This window comes from Quercus suber, unplaced genomic scaffold, assembly GCF_002906115.3.
Source record: "Quercus suber isolate HL8 unplaced genomic scaffold, Cork oak 2.0 scaffold_573, whole genome shotgun sequence".
Lineage (NCBI taxonomy): Eukaryota > Viridiplantae > Streptophyta > Magnoliopsida > Fagales > Fagaceae > Quercus > Quercus suber.
This window is the reverse complement of record NW_027070018.1, coordinates 296,187-316,259: the sequence shown is the minus strand read 5'-3', so window position 1 is coordinate 316,259 and position 20,073 is coordinate 296,187. Positions and strand designations below refer to the sequence as shown.

The window sequence follows — 20,073 nt, the reverse complement described above, 5'->3', positions numbered from 1 at the left end:
ATATTTCCATGATCTTTTAATGTGTACATTGGGAATGTGTTGGAATGTTTTTACTGCTAAGTATTTGTGAGTAAAATTTCTCTTTGTTTTTATGCCTCGGCCATGGAGACTAAAGTGCCCAAAGTACCAACCAAGAAGAAAGACAGCAAAATGAGGCAATTGGAAATGAAGAAAATTGGGGTTCTGCTTCTACTTCTAAAGAAACTGTTGAAGTTGCACCAGCAAGAGAAAGACCTCAAAGGTAGACAAGGTATGTGACTCTGAAAGTGAACATGCCACTTTCCACTGATGATTCTGACTTTTGATAAAGAAGATGAGTAGAGTAGTTCTGTTGAGAAACTGACTTTGGGAACTAAATCTCATTCCCCTTGTAATGTACTTCATGATTCTTAATTGTTACTTTGATATTCTGCTAAACTGTGTTCCTTGGCAATGATCACTGTTTATTGTGATTTGTAAGAGTAAGGATTTTCTTTCATTCAAAGCAATCCTACGGTCATATTATTGAAGTTCCTAAAATTGTTTTATCCATTTGTTTTAAAATAAGAGAATTGGATTTTGCTTCATCAATGGATACCCCAAAATAGTGACAATTGTTTCAAAATGAATCAAATGATAATTTGATATCCACCCTAATCTACTTATTTTAAAATAGATGAATAAACTTATAGGAATTCCATAGTCGTGTATCTTAAGAATTCAAAAGGATCTTAAGAATGTTTTAAAGGATTTTAATTGAATACAACTTGTCAATGTGTGTAACCAAAATAAAACAATTTTTGTATGTTACTCTATTTTTGTTCTGTGAAGAATTATTTTCTTTTATAAAGGTGGGTCGTCTCATGTGTGTCCTACATGAGAGGCACACATTTTTGTGATATGTGGTGAATTGAAGAATTTTTTTCATTTTTTTTTTAATGTAGGACCTGTAGGTATTATTGAATAATAAATCAACTAAATAAATAATTTCTTAAAAAAAAAAACTAAATAATTTAAAAAGAAAGTACAATTAATCAGACTAGTTGTAATGACTATTATTTATGTGGTGTTTCATGTGTGTGTGTTTTGAATCTCACCTTCTCCTCTCTTCACTATTGACCTATCCAATATATATATATATATAGTTTAGATTTTCAGGCCAGCTAATTGCTTCCTTTTTTTTTAATTTTTTTGAAGAATAAAAAAGTACTTAAAGGTCAACTTGAATAAGTAATATCTTATGGTGTTTCCCAATGAAGGCATCTAAGTTTCAAATCTTTCTACCCTCATTATAACTACTAATTTTAAAAAAAAAAAATCAATCAATGATGCTTGGCCATGAATTTGGCCACATTTTCCCCCCTAGGTAAATAGTGATAAAGGTGGGTTTAAACTCCAAACATTGAACATCATAGAGGGTGTTAGTAATGAAATTTCTTAGTATATGCGTTTGATGGGAATTTAAGTAAGTTTTTTTCTTTTAGGTTGGCTGGAAATTAAAATGTAAACAATTTAAATAAGTGGAATCAGTTTAAAAGAAGTACTTTCTCCAAAAAATAATAAATAAAAAAAAGTTTAAAAGAAGTAGATCATTAGTTTGTCAATTTATGTGATGGGAAGGCTTAGTGTATTAGGTGTATTGAATAATTTCACATGAAGAAGTAGCATTTCAAGATTAATTTCACATGAAGAATTAGCATTTCAATATTTGAGTTGGTTTTGTTTATGTAGCTTATTATTTTGGGTCATTGTTTTTGTTTATTTGTTTGTTTTGTCTTGTTTTTTGTTTTTGGATAGAAAGGAAATATATATAAAAGGAAACATCTAAAAGCATCCAGGGAAAGCAAAAAAACATCATCCATGGGAGGATCATTACAAAAAACAAAATCTTATTGCAGCATAATTCACCTCTTAACCAGATCATTGGCACACTTATTTGCCTCTGTGAAGCAACGTTTGATTTTAGTTTGGGGATTCCGGGATAGGAGAGCCTTACAATAATTTAGGATAGAAGAAGAACATCAAGTTAGACCATTGTTTTGAATCAATGAATCAACAATAATCTTAGCATCTAACAATCTCAACATGACTAAACTGCAAATCATTGATTAAAGGATAGAAAAGGAATATGTGTTCCTTGTAACCTTTTTCCTTTTTAATGAATTTTCCATTTTTTGTTAAAATAATGCTTTTTCTATAAAGTATTTTACTAAACAGGTCCTGTTGAAACTTATATTGGAGAATAGTATCATTTGAAATTTAAAGCTTGAAAGGTCTAGCTTTAAATAAAAAGAATCGATTTTCAAGCGAAATGACATGACTAATGAGATGTTTTAAAAATCGCATCCCACTTGGAACTCGACTCTATAAAAGTCCGTTGAACCTTTTTCCTTTTCCCAAATTTCTCACAATCAATCTCACTCTCGCCTCTCACTTAAAAATTTTAAAGCAAAATTATAAATTATCCCCTCTAACTTTGACTAATATTCAATTCAGTCTTCTAACTTTATTTTTGTTCAATTACATTTTTTAATTTTCAAGTTTATTCAATTGAGGTCTTCTATTAGTGTCTATTGTAAAAGATTTGTTAAGGACCCTATAAATAACAATATTTTGTTTTGCCAGATGCATGCTCTAGAGGGTTATTAACGAAGAAGGTTTTTTTTTTTTTTTTTTTTTAATTTTATTTTTACGGAGACTAATAGAAGGCTTGAAATGAATAAATGGTTATTAACGAAGAAGGTTTTTTTTTTTTTTTTTTTTTAATTTTATTTTTACGGAGACTAATAGAAGGCTTGAAATGAATAAACTTGAAAATTAGTGGACTTAATTGAACAAAAACATAGTTAAATGGTTGAATTGAATGTTAGTCAAAGTTAGAGGATGCAATTTATAATTTAGCCAAAATTTTAAATACAACTCAGACTCTTAAAAGTCAATTTGTTTATACCCAAACTTTGTATGGACAAAGTTTCAAATAGTGAAATAACTCAGACTTTATAGAAGTTGAGTTCTATATAAAAGAGTTACACGCAACTTAACTTTATATAAAACCAGTTACGTAAGTCTCTACTTTATAAAAGAGTTAACAGTATTCACATTATAGATCGACCCTATACAAACCAATGCATTTACGGTTATGAGAAACACTTGGTCAAGAAACCAATACTAGAAATACTTTAGGGTGCTTTCCTGTTGAAGATCCTACATATAGCTTCATTAGTCACTGATTTGTTGCTACCGCTTTTACAGAGATTCGAGTCCCCACAATTATCTCGTCCAGACTTTACATAAACCGTTCACGTTTCTTTCATGTAGCTTGACAATAACAGGTGGTGCATGGCGATCAACAAGAGCAGTGGAATAGCATGAAGACAATTTCTTAAAAAATCAAAGCAAGATTTTATAAATAAAGAGAGTGGCTGTCAATATTGTAAACCACAGGCCTCATCCATACAAGAAACAGAGACCATACAAAAGTTTTGAATTATTATCTTACGGCAATAGAATGAAACCTGTTCTTATCTCAAAATTATAATAATATGGCTTGATTTGTTATTATTTGCGGCTATCTCCATCATAGAAAGAATAACAAAAAAAAAAAAAAATGTTAAAAGTCTTATAGTTCAATTGATATCTAAGCGAGACATTTAGGATATAAATTTTTGTACCCGAATTATCAAATTATAAAAAGCAAAAAAGCAAAAAAAAAAAAAAAAAAAAAATCACATCTGTAATAGTAGAGAACTTGTAGAATATTCAATATTCCATCCCGAGGCTGCATGAATAGAGCTCGTACGGCTCAACCATTCTAAATTTCGAGAAGCTCTATTGGATTGTTTGATAATTTCCATACCCCACATTTGTTTATAAACCAACTTCTATTGCAATAATTAGTACTTAGTTCGTATGGATTCAAGTTAGATCAATTGTTAAAAAATTTTGTTGTCGAATAAGAGACTCGAAGATTAAATCCTGCCAACACAGAAAAAAAATTGATTTCTTGATATGACAATATTGATAAAAAAATATAATCATAAAATAAAGACTAAATTCAAATCTTATCCCTCTCACACACACATTATTAGTCAAACATATACAGCTTTATTCTTCCCTGCTTTGCTAGTTTATTACTTAATTTTAAATTATGTTTTGCTTCTTTTACTCTAAACAACTTGTCATTGTGTATTTTTTTTAATCTTGGCTAATGCAATGCACAGTGAAAGAAAACATAAAATTTAAAATTTCAATTATGAAAATGATATTGAGTGAGATTGTTTGATGTGTGATTTTGTGAGAGATTAGGTAATATGGAAAACTAGTTTACAAAAATTGAAGTTTCAAGGAATTAGAAAAAAAAAATTGGGTTGGATTTTATTGATTTCCCAATTTATATATATATATATATATATGTGATACATTCACATCTTCTTTTTTTTTTTCTTTTTTTTTGAAACAATTATGGTTGCAATTGTGTAGAATTTTTATTGACTCATAATTTTGTGGGCCTTCCTTAGAGTAGGGGAGAGAGTAGAGAGTACAATTCACCTACATTTTTCATGTTTATGCAAAAAATATTAATTCCCAATAATTGGGGCCTTCTTCAATTGAGGGCCTCCAGATTTAAAAAATATAAAATTTTGGCTCTTTTAGAGACTAATTGGAAGCTATCAATTTTTTATATAAATGATATTCAATCTTCAAGTATTTTGTATACTAAAAAAGATTCAATCAAACCCAAGGGGGTTTATCTAGTGTTTCTAAGGTCTTGTGAGATCCATGAGGTATTGGGTTTAAAAGTTAAGGCCCTGTTTGGTTTTTTTTTTTTTTTTTTTGTCATCACTCATCATTCCTCACATAATTTTCGTTACTTATCACTTAAAATACCCCAATTCCCTACACTCCACCCGTTTGGCACCATCACTCAACTTGTCATCACTCAAAATTTTCAGTTGTTTGTGGGCCCCACAGATTGACTTGGTGCAGCTTTTACTCTTTTTTTTTTTTTTCCTTCCACCCCCAATACCCAAACATACTGAACCAGTGAAAAAAAAAAAAAAAAAAGAAACCCAAAAACACACCGAACCTAGTGAAAAAAAAAGTCAAAGGTTGCAGCTGGGTGGGTTCATACATGTGAGTTTAATTACGAAAATGCCATTGAAAAATGAGTTTTGAAAACTAAAAACACCTAAACTGTGTTTTCAGTTTCCATAACTTATCATTCAAAATCAAAGAATTGAGTGATGGAAACAAAAATTGGAAACAAAAACCAAACAGACTTCTTAGCTATGGGTCTTGCCATTTTTGAGTTATGAGTGATGGAAACAGAATAATGAACGATGGAAACACAAAAACCAAACACCCCTAAATCTCTTAATTGGTATATTAGGGCCATTTCAATGCGATTATTCCTTGTAATTACTTGTGTGCGTAGGAAGAAGAACTACACACACCCAAAAAAATAATCAAGTGCTATTACATCACATAATTTTTTTGTTGGATGTGAATTTGATAAATCCAACATTATATTACATTTCCTATTTATACTCCTTATGTTTGTAAATTAATTTCAAGTTAATCAAAGATCAGTAATTATGTTATTTACTAAATATTTTAATTTCAAGTTTTTGTAATTTAAAATTATGCATAGAAGATGTGTTTTTTTTTTTTTTTTTATTGAGTAAATAATATTTGATTATCAAGAAATTTCGTATAAATAGAACATAAAAATATATAATCAAATGATGGGATTTTTAAAATTTTAATTCAATAAAAAGTTATTAAATTGTATAGCATTGCTTAAAGTTAGACTAGATGTAACTTGATTTTAAACTCTCTCTCTCTCTCTCTCTCTCTCTATATATATATATATATGGTGGAAATAATCAACTAACACCGAATTACCAATTAAAAATGACTAAACCTTCATATATACTAAAATTATCTATCCATATATAGCCTTGGTTTTGTTTTATTTATTTATTTTTTAAAATAATAAGAGGGAATGGAAAATTTTAACACCAATATATTTTTCTTTCATGGGAGGTTTGAAACTCAGTGAATAAAACTTTTGGTAAATATAAGTAACATGATTGAATTGCTCTTTTCGAAAAACAAATTTTAAATTAGTAGATTAATTAGATCACAGTTAAACATGATACTTGATTATTTAATAAATAATATAAAAAATACCCATTGAAAAATTCAAATCATACATGCCCTTATATCTATATATATACACACACATTGAATTATTTGCTATTCATTGCATTGTTTAAACGAGCGAACCCAAGTCAGGTCAACTGCAATATGTTTATTTTTGTCCCCCCCCCCCCCCCTTTATCATAAGCTATAAAATATAAGAAATGCTATATCCACGATATTTTTACAATATTTTCACAATAAATTTTAAGTTGCAAAATCTTATTTGCTAATATTGATGAGAAAAAAGGTAATTTCAGTAGTGAATTAAAGATAAAAACCCGTAACAACCTGCGACTTAAAATTTTTTGTGAAAGCATCGTAAAAATGTTGTGGACATAGTAGACTCTAGAGGCGTAGCTCATGGTCATGGCCCTACACTCACGTGGTGTTAGTCTGCTCATGAATTGTTCATACAAGGTGCGGAAATGGGTGTCTTATTCGCATCATTGGATCCTAGTACTATTACGTGTATCATGCAAGCACTCAAACAATCAAAATCAAAGAGAGAGAGAGCATTGGACTTTTTTGGATTTTGAAAGGTATATATCTTAGTTGGATGGCTATGATTGGAGTTGTTGGTGGCACCCGTGAATGATGTGTTTTGTTTTGATGCAAGTTGTGGTGGAAAAGCAGAGTCTATTTGTAATTAATAAATTATAGCTAGAATTATATCATATAAGTAAATTAGATAGAGTTATTTTAGTTTTGAAAAATTGATTCACCAACCTTAAATGTTTTATCAATAATATTTACTAAAAACTAGACTATTTGTATTATCAATAAATTAAAATAATAATTTATAAATTTATTTACAAACTTACATAATCTAATCTTAAGATTATATAAATTTATTTTTATATGTCTTTTCAGGAACACCTAGGTGATCGGTTCAATAGTTTTAAAAGATGTGGTGAAAACCCCGAAGTCTCATAGGCAGATAATGGTAATCTGGCTAAAGATTAGGATATCACTTCTGTATTCTAATATATATACACGCATAAACTCATAAAATTTTAAAAGGCTTTTATTTAAACTTAAGTATATTTAATTTTCTATATATATTCATATCTATAATATTAACAAATTATACATTTCAAAATTTGTAGCTAATTAAGTATCTCAGAAATCATTATAAAGTTAATATTATATATATATATATTTATTTATTTATTTAATAAAGAGTGATATTATACTATTACAGAGTTTAGCATGTATGTCTTATAAATAAATAAATCAAATTCTAAAACATAAATAAAAAATTATTGATTATGTTATTTATGTGACATCAATTACCCTTGTTAACGCGTTGGTTTATAAGTCTTTTATAATAAAATTACTAGTTGTTTTGGGATTTTTCAAAAAATAAAAAATAAAAACAAAAAATAAGTGCATAAATGTTTCATCATATTAAATATAAGGTCTTTATATAAACTTATCTCCATTAGGAGACTTAGTGTGCGTTAAGTATTAGCTTAAAAATTCAATTTTTTTACTATTTAACATATTTTTATTACTATTTATATGTTTTATTGTATTTTTTGGTATTAGTCATAGATTTCACGATATTATTTCAATTATATTTTATCTTTATTTACAGTAGTTTCAGTTTCAACTAAATAAACTATTTCTAAAAAAATAACTTAAGTAGAATTTATCTTAATTATTTAATTATTATTCTACGCTATAAGGTGAAACTCCATAAAAAAAAATAATATAAAAAAAGATTTATGTTATTCAATGGATAGTCGATACAACGAATCCACTCAAGATTGAATAGCGGGTCTCAATTTTAGGTGTACTCAAGACCAGGGTCTTTATATATTGATCACTCTGTCTGTTACATCCTCCACACAGATATCGTTCTCATCTTACTCTCCTCACAAAGTTACTATTCATCCAATTCCCACTAAGAAATGGCGGAAGGAGCTTTGGTCGGCGTTGCTAAGGGAATCACAGAGAAAGCGAGCAACCTCTTAGCCCAAGAGATTGTACTACTCTGGGGCGTCAAAGACGAGATTGTAAATTCTAAAACATAAATAAAAAATTATTTATTATGTTATTTATGTGACATCAATTACCCTTGTTAACACGTTGGTTTATAAGTCTTTTATAATAAAATTACTAGTTGTTCTGGGATTTTTCAAAAAATAAAAACAAAAAATAAGTGCATAAATGTTTCATCATATTAAATATAAGGTCTTTATATAAAATTATCTCCATTAGGAGACTTAGTGTGCGTTAAGTATTAGCTTAAAAAGTCAGTTTTTTTACTATTTAACTTATTTTTATTACTATTTATATGTTTTATTGCATTTTTTGGTACTAGTTATAGATTTCACGATATTATTTCAACTACATTTTATCTTTATTTACAGTAGTTTCAGTTTTAACTAAATAAACTATTTCTAAGAAAATAACTTAAGTAAAATTTATCTTAATTATTTAATTATTATTCCACGCTATAGGGTGAAACTCCATAAAAAAAAATAATAATATAAAAAAAGATTTATTTTATTCAATGGATAGTGGATACAACGAATCCACTCAAGATTGAATAGCGGGTCTCAATTTTAGGTGTACTCAAGACCAGGGTCTTTATATATTGATCACTCTGTCTATTACATCCTCCACACAGATATCGTTCTCATCTTACTCTCCTCACAAAGTTACTATTCATCCAATTCCCACTAAGAAATGGCGGAAGGAGCTTTGGTCGGCGTTGCTAAGGGAATCACAGAGAAAGCGAGCAACCTCTTAGCCCAAGAGATTGTATTACTCTGGGGCGTCAAAGACGAGATTGAAAGGCTCGGCGACACAGTTTTGACAATCAGTGCTGTGATTGAGGACGCAGAGGAGGAGCAGCATCACAACAATCAAGTCAGAGTGTGGCTGAAAAGGCTGAACGATGCACTTTATGAAGCGGACGACTTGCTGGATGGCATCTCCACTGAAGCTTTACGACAGGAAGTGATGACACGGAATAAGAAAGCAAAAGAGGTACGCATCTTCTTTTCCAAATCCAACCAGCTTGTATATGGTCTTAAAATGGGTCATAAGGTTAAGGCAATGAGGGAGAGGCTAGATGCCATAAAAAACGATAAGGGTTTCCACTTAGATGAACGTACACAAGCGAGGAATTATAGGGTGAGAGAAACTCATTCTTTTGTACGTACTGAAGAAGTTATTGGGAGAGAAAATGATAAGAGAGAGATTATAAGAATTCTTTTGGATACCAATGTTGAAGAGAGTGTTTTGATCCTTCCGATAGTCGGACTTGGAGGACTAGGAAAGACCGCATTAGCTCAACTCGTATTCAACGTTAAAGAAATCCAAAATCATTTTGAGCAAAAGCTTTGGGTGTGTGTCTCTAATGACTTTGAATTAAAAGTAATTGTTAAGAAAATTTTAGAGTGCACAAAAAATACGAAACTAGAAGACCTTGAAATTAACACATTGATTAATGATCTTAAGAAAGAAATTGATGGAAAGCGATACCTACTTGTGTTAGACGATGTATGGAATGAGGATCCTCAAAAATGGCTTAGCCTAAAAGATCTTTTAATGGGTGGAGCAAGAGGTAGTAGGATATTAGTGACTACACGCATTAAGAAAGTGGCAGAGATTACGAAAACTGTTCAACCATACATGTTAAAGGGTTTAGATAAAGAAAAGTCTTGGTGTTTATTTAAGCGGTTTGCATTTGCAAATGGACAAGATTTACAGAATCCTTACATTAAGGAAATTGGAATGGAAATCATTGCAAAGTGTAAAGGAGTCCCTCTTGCCATAAGGACACTAGGAAGCGTATTGTACTTCAAAAACCCAGAAAAAGAATGGTTGTCTTTTAAGAATGATGAACTTTCAAAAGTAGCTCAAAAAGAAAATGATATCCTACCATCACTTAAACTAAGTTATGATCATCTTCCGCCATATTTGAAGCAATGCTTTGCTTATTGTTGTTTATTTCCGAAGGATTACAAAATTCATAAACCGACATTGATTAAAATGTGGATGGCGCAAGGTTTCATTAGGTCTTCAAGTCAAAACCAATGCTTGGAAGATATTGGTGATGAGTACTTTATGGATTTACTTTGGAGATCATTCTTTCAGGAAGTTGAAGAAGATGGGAGTGGAAATATATTAAAATTCAAAATGCATGACCTCATGCATGATCTTGCAAAATCGGTAGCAGCATCTGATAATGCCACTTTTTATTCAAAAGAGGAAGACATTCAAGAGAAAACTCGCCACATATCATTTGATAGAACGTTTCTTTCATCATCAGGAATTCCAATCTCATTGTATAAAGCAAGTAGGATAAGAACATTTGTTTTGCTAAGTCAATCACAACATCCAAGATTGGGTAAGTCAACTTACAATGCAATTGTTTCAAGATTTAAGTTCATACGCTTGCTGGATCTACATGATATGGGTATTAAAATAATTCAAAGTTCCATCGGGAAGTTAAGGCATTTAAGGTACCTCGATCTATCTTCTAATTCTATTAGAATGCTTCCTAATTCCATCACAAGATTGCATAATTTGCAAACACTAAGACTCTCTCGATGTCCAATTAAAGAATTGCCTAAAGATATTAAAAAATTAGTCAACCTCAGGTATCTTGAGATTGATGAGTGTAGGCGTTTGACTCATTTGCCATGTGGATTAGGGCAGTTGACTAAGCTTCGGACATTGTCACAATTTGTGGTAGCTAAAAATAGTTGTTTACCCTTCAGGTGCAATGGTGGATTGAAGGAACTCTATGGGCTAAACGAGCTGAGAGGAACTCTACAGATTAGGAGATTAAGACATGGGAAAGATGCTTTATTAGAATCTAAGGATGCAAATATGAGAGAGAAACAACATCTTCAAGGCCTGACGTTGAGGTGGATAAAAGAAGAAGTGGATGAGTCCAACGTTTGTTATGATGAAGAGTCACTTGAAGCCTTGTACCCACATTCAAATCTTCATGAATTGCATTTACTGCGATATGGGGGAGTGAAATTTCCAAGTGGGACTTCATCACTTTCAACTCTTGTAAACTTTTCCCTAAATAATTGTAACAAATGCCAACATCTTCCACCATTGGATCAATTTCATTCTCTCAAAAGTCTCTCTCTTGAATGGATGAATGATTTAGAGTACATATTAGAGAAAGATGACAACTGTGGGTTCTTTGATTCTTCATTTCTCCCATCTCTAGAGCAACTCCAAATTAAATATTGTCCTAATCTAAAAGGATGGTGGCAACGACAGAGGGATTCTGTTGAGGAGGTCGATAATCATTCACTGCCTTCATTTCGTCGTCTTTCCAACTTAGTTATTTGGCATTGCCTTAAGCTGACATCCATGCCTCTATTTCCATATCTCAAAAAGCTAAAGCTGGGTATGTGTAGCTTGAAGCCATTGGAGCAAACATTGAGGATGAAGTTGACAAACATGGCAACTCTAGAGAGCCTAACATCAATAGCAACATCAACCTCTTCTTCTTCTACAATTGTTGATTCCTCGTTTATCCCTCTCTCCAAATTAAAGTTTATGACAATTGTGAATATGGAGGAAACTTTGCCCAAAGAGTTGATGTGCAATCTCATTTCTCTCCAAGATTTAAGTTGTGGTCCTCTCCCTCTCTCTCAACATCTCATTGCTCTTCGGCGTTTGATAATTAATGGTTCTAACGAGTTTGATATAATAAACAATGGAGATGAGATGGAATGGCATGGCCTTCAGAGGCTTCGCTACCTAAAGTTCTACAACATTCCAAATTTGGCCACTCTACCAGTGGGGATTCAACATCTCACGTCTTTACAAAGATTCAAGATTTATGATTGTCCAAGTTTATTGGCTATACCAGAGTGGATTGGTAACCTCACCTCTTTGCAATCGCTAAAAATTCGGAGTTGTCCCATCTTATTGGAAAGATGCAAGAAGGAAACGGGTGAAGATTGGCCTAAGATTGCTCACATCCCACACTTGGATATATAGTCAGGTAGCTATTTAAGTCATTATTTTATCCCAGTATTTTATAGAACATTAAAAATCCAATTTCTTCTACTTCACTAAATTTCCTGGTAATTAAATTTCAGATGAAGCACCTACTCTGAGGATTTGGAGCTTAATCAAAGCTTTTGGGTGCTGCAATTGCTCAACAAGTCAACAAACTCATCGGTAGTATCTCTTTTCTTTTTTCCTCTTTTAGGTGCTCATAGGATTTTCGTTCTTTATTTTAAGACTTCCCATATTAGGAAAAATAGTATGTGAATTTTCCCAAATCTATTTCTTCATTATACCAAATTACATCTTTGTATCTTGAACTTAGTCTGAGTTAACATAATAATTTTTGTATTTCATCCTGATTTTGTCAAGTACCTTAGTTTTCATTAAAAACACTGCTTGATATTTAAATCATTTATTAATATTTAATTAAATGGAGAATGTTTATAAACCAAAGCATCCGAGGTTTCACTTGTAATTACCTGGTATACATTGGGAATTCAATAACCAAAACATGATGGCATTGAATTGATACTCGTGAAATGTCTGTGGCTTTGGTGATTTAATTCTCATTATACATTTAAATCAATTATGGTATGATATGAAGCGTTTTGTCATTGCTTGAGAATTGCCCTGATATTTTTTACATCCTAGAGTTGGAATGGGATCCATTTCAGCGGTAAGAAAACTTACGTATGCGTATCACTTTTTTTTCCCTATTCTTGATAGAAATCAAAATCCAAATCCTTTCATGTTCTCTCCAAGAAATAGAGCTCAATGAAAAGTAATTGGTTTCAACAAGTCTACAACTAACTCAATGGTATTAGCATATTCATTCTCTACATCATTTCAAAACATATTATGAAACTAATAAATAAGTGAATTTTCATTTATCTATTTCCTATTTTAAACAATTTATACCATGGTATCTAAAACTGAGTTGATTAGGTGAAGAATCTGGATGCTTTGATTTCTGGCTGTGTAAATAGGGTTAAAATTGGCACTCGGTGATATCAAGGTAATGTTTGTGGGGAGGATTAAATCTAGTGCATACATCTACAGTTTGTTGTGCAAGTATTCTATTGGTTCATTCCTTTTTATATATTCCAACTTGTAGTATCTACAAATAATGTGCAGTATCTATGGTTATTCTAATTTTCTTGTTGGGCAATATCTATAAATGATGATGACAACCACAACAAAAATTCACAAAAATTAAGTTGAGTTGCTAAAAGCTATTTTGTCAATAACATAATAATATCTACATTTCCTCCTTTTGTTTAGTATCTTGGTATTCTAGAAGTGCACAATTTCAGGAGTGGATTTCACTTGGTTTTGCACTTGGAGTTGATTTCTCCTTTTAAAATCAATCAATCATCCTTAATTAAATGAAAAATTTCCTATATTTTATTGAAAAATCAAAGTACCATATTTTTCTAATTGTATAATTTTTTAAATTGCAGGTTACCCTGAGCTAAGATCATAAGCTGATGTTAATGGTCAAAGTAGTACCCAAAGAAAAGAACTATTCATTTTCCTGATAGTTGCCCTTTCAGTTATTGTATACTCTTACTGGTTAGATGTTACGAAGGTAATAAAATACAGGTGTTTAGTTCAAAAATTAAAGTGTTTTATTTTGGTTAAAGCACTATTGTTGTTGTGACAGGAAGGTTAGGGGAGGAAGAGTTTTCTTTTTGGATATGCTTCATAATATTCATTATAATATATTACAAAACTAGATATAATGTGTTGATTACTTTTATTGTCAATATAGACTTAATATCAACTATTGTTTCTATAAGCATTAGCATCAGAACCAGACACATCATTTCATTTTTGTAGCAGCAGACTTTGATCATGTTGATTTATTTAGGCAGCTCTCCATAACAATTTCTGCCATCTCTTAAATTCTGTGACACTTTGATTAAGAGAAGAATTCAAATAATTTGAATAAAGCGGCTAGTGATGACCACATTAAATTTTAGAAAGCATGACCCTTGCATTAAAATATGATCTATGAAAAGTAATTTTAGTTTTCTTTGCGTGAATCATCCATGGAGGTAAGTCATAAACAGTATCATAAGTTCCTAACTTCCCCTTTAGAGACCTTTTTGTCATTTGACTCTTCCCTCTTCACGACCTGATTCTGATTGGATTTTCATAGTATCACCCTAGCTAGTACAGTTTAGCTTTACCTATTGAGGCGAATGGGCAACCAAATTTTTCCCATTTCTTTTGTTGGGGTGTGATGACAGGGGCATGGGGGAGAAAGAAAGAAAGAAAGAAAAAGGCTTTCTGGTAGAGAATACAAAAATCCTAATGAATTCTTTCTTCAAATGAGGAATTAATTCTATGAATATCAATCTAGCTCTATCTTAATTTTTCCCTTTCATCAGGTATGGTGAGTTTATCGATAACTGGATTTTAGCAGAAGCTTGAGGAGTATTGAATACTGAAGCCGACAAGCTTAAGAGTGCATGTTTCTTCAAACCTAGCTGCTAATAAGATTATGCAGCATACCATTAGAAAAGGAACGGTAACTATCTCATTTATTACCAAATTTAATATTTTCTCATAATTTAGGTTTCATTTTTTGGAAATTTTTTTGCAATATGGTTGGCATATTTTTAGTTTCCTCTCTTGTTCTGTTTTTATTTCATTCTTAAACAGAGCTTTGGTAGGTTCTAATGAATGAAGAGCATAGCTTGTTGTTAGAGCAGACTGCAGAGTACCCCCTGGTTTTATAGATAGCTTAATTTCATGGTAAATGATTCTTGGACTTTTTACCACTTGTGATGTTTTTTTAGTCATAAATGTTATTTTTTGCGCTTCTCAAAGTATAACCTTTATTCCTACATAACAGTATTCTTAAAGCTTCTCATAGAAATCAATCACAAGAACTCTCAAGAGAAATATTTTAATCTGGACTATAGATGCCATTAGTTACTACAACAGGTTTTGATATTATTATTTTCTCTATTTGTGCATATATTTCAATGAGAAAGCCATCCGACCTTGCTCTAACAGAAAAGTGGTTGATATACAACTTACTAAAGAAAATAAGAGATTAGCATTGTTAGGAGCCATGTTTAACTGACTAACTAATTTGCAGGGAAAATACATGAATTTCCAATGAGATGGTCGTTAAGCCTTTCCATGAACAACGCTTGCTTGGTGAGTGCATTTAGTTCATTAGCATGGCATTTGGTTTAATCTTTGAAATCACCTTACATTTTTAAGGATGCTTGGCATACAAAATAATCCAGCTGCGGACAATTAGAGTTTTGACACCTATGACATATCATTTTAATCCAGCACCTTCTAGTCTCAATAATAGGAACTCATTAGTTTTCACAAGGCTTTAAATGGAATGCTAAATAATCACATGCGTACTGGTATTGATTGCCTACTCTTGAACTAAATTTTACTGTCTTTATGAGTGGACTACTGGTATTGGCAGACCTACAGTTCCTTCTATTTTGTAGACTTTGTTGATTATTTAATTTTAGCTTGTAATTCTTCAGAGGGTTTCTATGATTACTACTTGCATGGGTAGTGGTCTACTCTTTTTAATTAATTTTTTATTAATTATCCAAAAAGAAAAAAGATGGCTAAATAATTATAGCTATAAAAAAAAAAAGACAACAAATGAGTACTCTTCCTACTGTTTGGATCCTTGTCTCTTCATGTTGCTCATATTAATTTTTCGATATGTTCATTTTCTTGGTAGTGGTTCTTGTATTGGTGAGTATCAGCATTGAGCACATGTTCCAGAAGTTTCATTCTATGAATCAAGTTATGTATGTCAACACTTTTCTAGATAGAAATTTGCTTTCAAGGCAAAGGTAAGGCCCTGTCTCAGTTCATCTAAATCAAACTCCTAGTTTTCTACTTGACTCTTATTTGATATTTGTTCTTACTAGAAATTGTGAAATGTTCCCAGCATGTCAAATGAAATTGCTGCACAAATGACTACAAAGGTTTCCAACAACAATATTCTATGGTAGCAGCTTTTCAGAACCAATGGAAAAATAGGCTTCTGAACTCCTATTGTCTCAACTGATTAACAAGTGGATTAGAGAGTTTTCAATTGATCAGACTATCTTTGTTTTGTGTCTTAAAGATTTTTGGCTTGCAGTTACTGGAGATTTTATTGGTCATCCTCAGTGGTCAGTTTCTCTCATATTTTGACATCAGTTTCTAAAATGGAATGTTTATCTTTGAAATTTTTGATTGGCTAATAAACGTGTGAAGCATGTTTTCTAGATATTGTGAGAAGTTATTTTTGCTTAATGGTTAAAATTTTAGTATGGGTACTTGCACTCACTAACTTTAGGAAACAAAAGCTTCATATAACATTCAGTTACAAAATTTGCATTATTATTTTCTTCACCTACAAGATTTTCAAAATATTTCTTAAGATGATCACCGTATAAATGTTTGGGTGAAGTTCCATCTTATTTTTTTTTGCATTGATTATGTGTTTGAATTCTTTCTTCTTCCATGAGAGTGAAAAATGCGCCACATGTGCAATTAGCTAACCTTATTTGAATGCATTCATTGTTAGGCACTAATCAACTCAGAATTCTCAAAATGTTAATTGGAGTTAACACAGTTAAACAATTTCATTTTTCATTCATCCAATAATTTTCAACAAGATCATATGAAGTTTTTTCCTGACTAATGCTAGGTTACTCTCTTTTTTGCAGATTAGATGACAAGAGCAACAAATATCATCTCATAGCAATGTGGGGTCCACAACCTTGGAGGACTTGTGCTTTTGTTCAGTAGAGTGGAAAATAAGGATAAGTGGATATAATAAAAGTACGACATCAATTTTTTGATTCGTATTTGGGTGGCTGTGTTTGCATAACTTGCAAGTTGTCTTATGACAGTCTTCTATGTCTTATGATAGCTTGTTGATGATGCAACCAGTTGCTTTGCAGCTAAAAGCCTAAAACCAAGAAGAGAATATAGTTGAAGGAAGCAATTGAAGGCGTTCTTGTTTGTTCCATGTAGTCGAAGACCTAACAACCATCAAGAAGAGCTGCCCTATTTCCAAATGGGAGGTAGATTCTTAAGGAATTCAAGCACTAATGTCAAGTGTGAAAGTCAAATTTGAGTCATATCTGACTTGGACTCCTTTTGTTGACTTGGGCTAGGACTCTATTCCTTTTTGGTTTGGTATTTTAATTAAGTACAAGGTACTGTACTTGGTTTAGGATTTGAATAATTATACTACTACACCTCGACTTGGGGTACTATATATATTTGTGCTCTTTATGAAATATCATCTCAGCCTTGACTCGTGTAAACTGAGAGAGTGAGAGTTTTTGGGGTGTATTTGGGGTTTGGGTTCTATGAGAGTGTCTGTCACATTTGTAATCCTATTTTCTTAGTGAAACTTTCTTGACACTGCCCGTGGATGTAGGCCTAAGGCTGAACCACGTAATCTTGTCTTCTTGTGTGATTTTTTCTTCTATTTTTTTTGTTTATATTCGCAAAGACCCACGTAAATCTTTGACATGTTTTATAGCTACCACATGTGATAATTTAAGTTGTAATATTTTTAAGTTGTTTTGGTAAAAAGAAATTAAAAAAAAAAAAAAAAAAAAATCACAAAAGAGGAGTTCATGTAAAGTTTTTTTTTGTAAAATGAAACACCTTTTGTAAGGCCACCAAACTTGATAATTTGCAAATGGTGGAACCACTCACAACAATATTTGCATAGTTATATAGTTTTGTTAGGCTCTAAAGACTTAGGAACTTATGTATTTAGAACTCTAATTTATATTGTTGGCAAACTATAATCAAAACATGTTGTTTAGTCTTGTTTAGACTTGCTCAAAGTTCTGTCTTTTATGTAAAGTTGGAATCGAGTTGATGCAGAAGTTACTATGCATTTCGGCCTAGCTCTCGATCGATCGAAGCTTAGGCTCAATCGATTGAATCTTGGGCAGAATGCGTTTTTCTGCAGAATTCCAACTCAACCCTAGCTTATTTAAAACGTTTAGGGTTTTATGTTTTGCCCTAGGCATATACGGCAAACCTTAGGCATGTTTTAGAGGTTGCTCATATTGCTATTTGTGTGAATCTCTTGTGAGATCTTTGAGGAGCTTTCATTCACACAAGCTTAGGATTATCAAGGAGTAGATTTCTTCAAGAACTTGATGATCATTTAGTTGCTGCCATAAGAGCTTAAAGAAACACAAGCGGGTGTGCTTGTACTTGCTGGAAGAATCCAAGAAAGAAGAAGTTCATGGTCTCGAAGCTTGCACGTGGTCGTGTTAGTAAATTTCTACTAGTGGGTAATAATAGGATATTAGTGGTCTAAATCGCTATTGTAAAACTTCAGTTCTTTCTATAGTGGATTCAGATTTACCTTGAGGATAGCTAGGTTAAATTCTTCCCAGGTTTTTACTGGTGTGATTTCCTAGATCATCATATCTTTGTGTTATTTATATTTTCGTTGCTTATACATGATATGATTGTTTGATTGTGATAACCTAGATTTGCATAATTTGATTAAGTTAATCACTTAGCTAATTAACTAGATTAATTCAATTGTGTTGTAAGGGAGGTCTAAAAACTAACAAGTTTCAGCTAAAGTAATTAAGCGTACGACTAGTGGTTAAACGTTCATCTTTGGTAGTTTTAACTTTTCATATAATTTAACCTTCACATATTATTCTCTTTAAATTAGATTTTTCTCCAAAAAAAAAAAAAAAACTTTAATTTATATATTCACCTTGTGTGGTTGTAACTTTATATATAATTTTGCATTTATATATTCATCTACTTTAATTTAGATGTTTATGACTAAATAATGAAATCTATGAACAAGGTAATTAAAACAATCATATTTATACTCTTCAGAAAGTCACCAATTTTTTTTCTTTTAAAAAAAAAATTCTTTTTACATTTCCTTGGAAATTCATTTAAAAAAAAAAACTTTGACATTCCACTAACCTAACCACTTCATACATTAAAAAAAAATTAAGCTCATTATTACTTTCGTTAAGATATTATGGGAGTCTTAATTGATTGAGACTAGACTAGAGAAATGTCTTTTATATTTCCTGGGAAATTCAAACGAAAAAAAAAAAAAAAAAACCTTTGAAATACCACTCACGTAACTACATCTATAACTATTTAAGACATCTATGATATCTATTTCTTATTAATAACCATATAGTTACAGCTAGCAAGGGAACATACAAAGTAATAAAGAATAAATGAAGGAAATTGATATCAAAAAGTATAATGACCTCGGGATTTTTTCTCTCTAGGTTTCGGCGAAGCCTGGAGATGTGAACTGCTTTGCCTCTAGGCAAACTTCTTTCCCTGCTTAGACGGTGGAACCTGTATCTTAACACGAATGGAGGCAATCACAACCAAGTGTGCGAATCTCAAGCTCTCGGAGAGGGAAGGTAGCGAAGTCGACCTTGCCCCTCCAGGAGTGGACCAAGGTCTGGTATTGGCTGGGAAGTTTTGTACCAAACGAAGAGTGAATTTAGAGGCTGTGGGGAGGGCTTTAAGGTCGGTTTGGAGAACAAAAAAAGATTTCGAGGTCAGTGACATGGGCGAAAACAGAGTCTTATTTCTGTTTCAGGATAAGGAGGATTTGGATAGGGTCCTATTACAAGGACCATGGTCTTTCGATAAATACATTCTCCTACTGCATAAATTAGAGGTTGGAGAGTCTGTCACGTCTCTAACCTTCCACACGGCAGTGTTCTGGGTTCAGATTCATGGCTTACCAACGATGAGTCAAACGAAGGAAGCGGGTTTCAGTATTGGAAGTATTTTGGGCAAAGTCGAAAGAGTGGATGCAGGGGAGAAAGGCTTTAGTCTGGGATGTTATCTGAGGATTAGGGTAGCCATGGACATCTCGCA

General features: G+C 31.8%; 1 protein-coding gene across 7 annotated transcripts; it reads left to right on the top strand.

The window, feature by feature from the left end:
- The first annotated feature begins 8,790 nt into the window (after window positions 1-8,790).
- LOC112025903 (putative disease resistance protein RGA3) lies at window positions 8,791-17,597 on the top strand. 7 transcript variants are annotated; one of them, XM_065764633.1, is made up of 9 exons: window positions 8,791-12,172; window positions 12,270-12,351; window positions 13,641-13,768; window positions 14,574-14,713; window positions 14,848-14,940; window positions 15,290-15,351; window positions 15,908-16,022; window positions 16,121-16,346; window positions 16,887-17,597. In XM_065764633.1, exon 1 carries the CDS (start codon window positions 8,878-8,880, stop codon window positions 12,166-12,168), a length of 3,291 nt encoding a protein of 1,096 aa, XP_065620705.1. In that variant the 5' UTR covers window positions 8,791-8,877; the 3' UTR covers window positions 12,169-12,172; window positions 12,270-12,351; window positions 13,641-13,768; window positions 14,574-14,713; window positions 14,848-14,940; window positions 15,290-15,351; window positions 15,908-16,022; window positions 16,121-16,346; window positions 16,887-17,597. The 7 variants fall into 7 exon arrangements, with proteins under 7 accessions (XP_065620705.1, XP_065620706.1, XP_065620704.1 ...); XM_065764634.1 differs by lacking the exon at window positions 15,290-15,351; XM_065764632.1 differs by having other exon boundaries at window positions 15,290-16,022.
- The last annotated feature ends 2,476 nt before the right edge of the window (window positions 17,598-20,073 follow it).

Bases quoted from the DNA above. Each gene is read 5' to 3' on its own strand.
- LOC112025903 (XM_024058583.2), top strand. From the start codon at position 8,878: ATGGCGGAAGGAGCTTTGGTCGGCGTTGCTAAGGGAATCACAGAGAAA.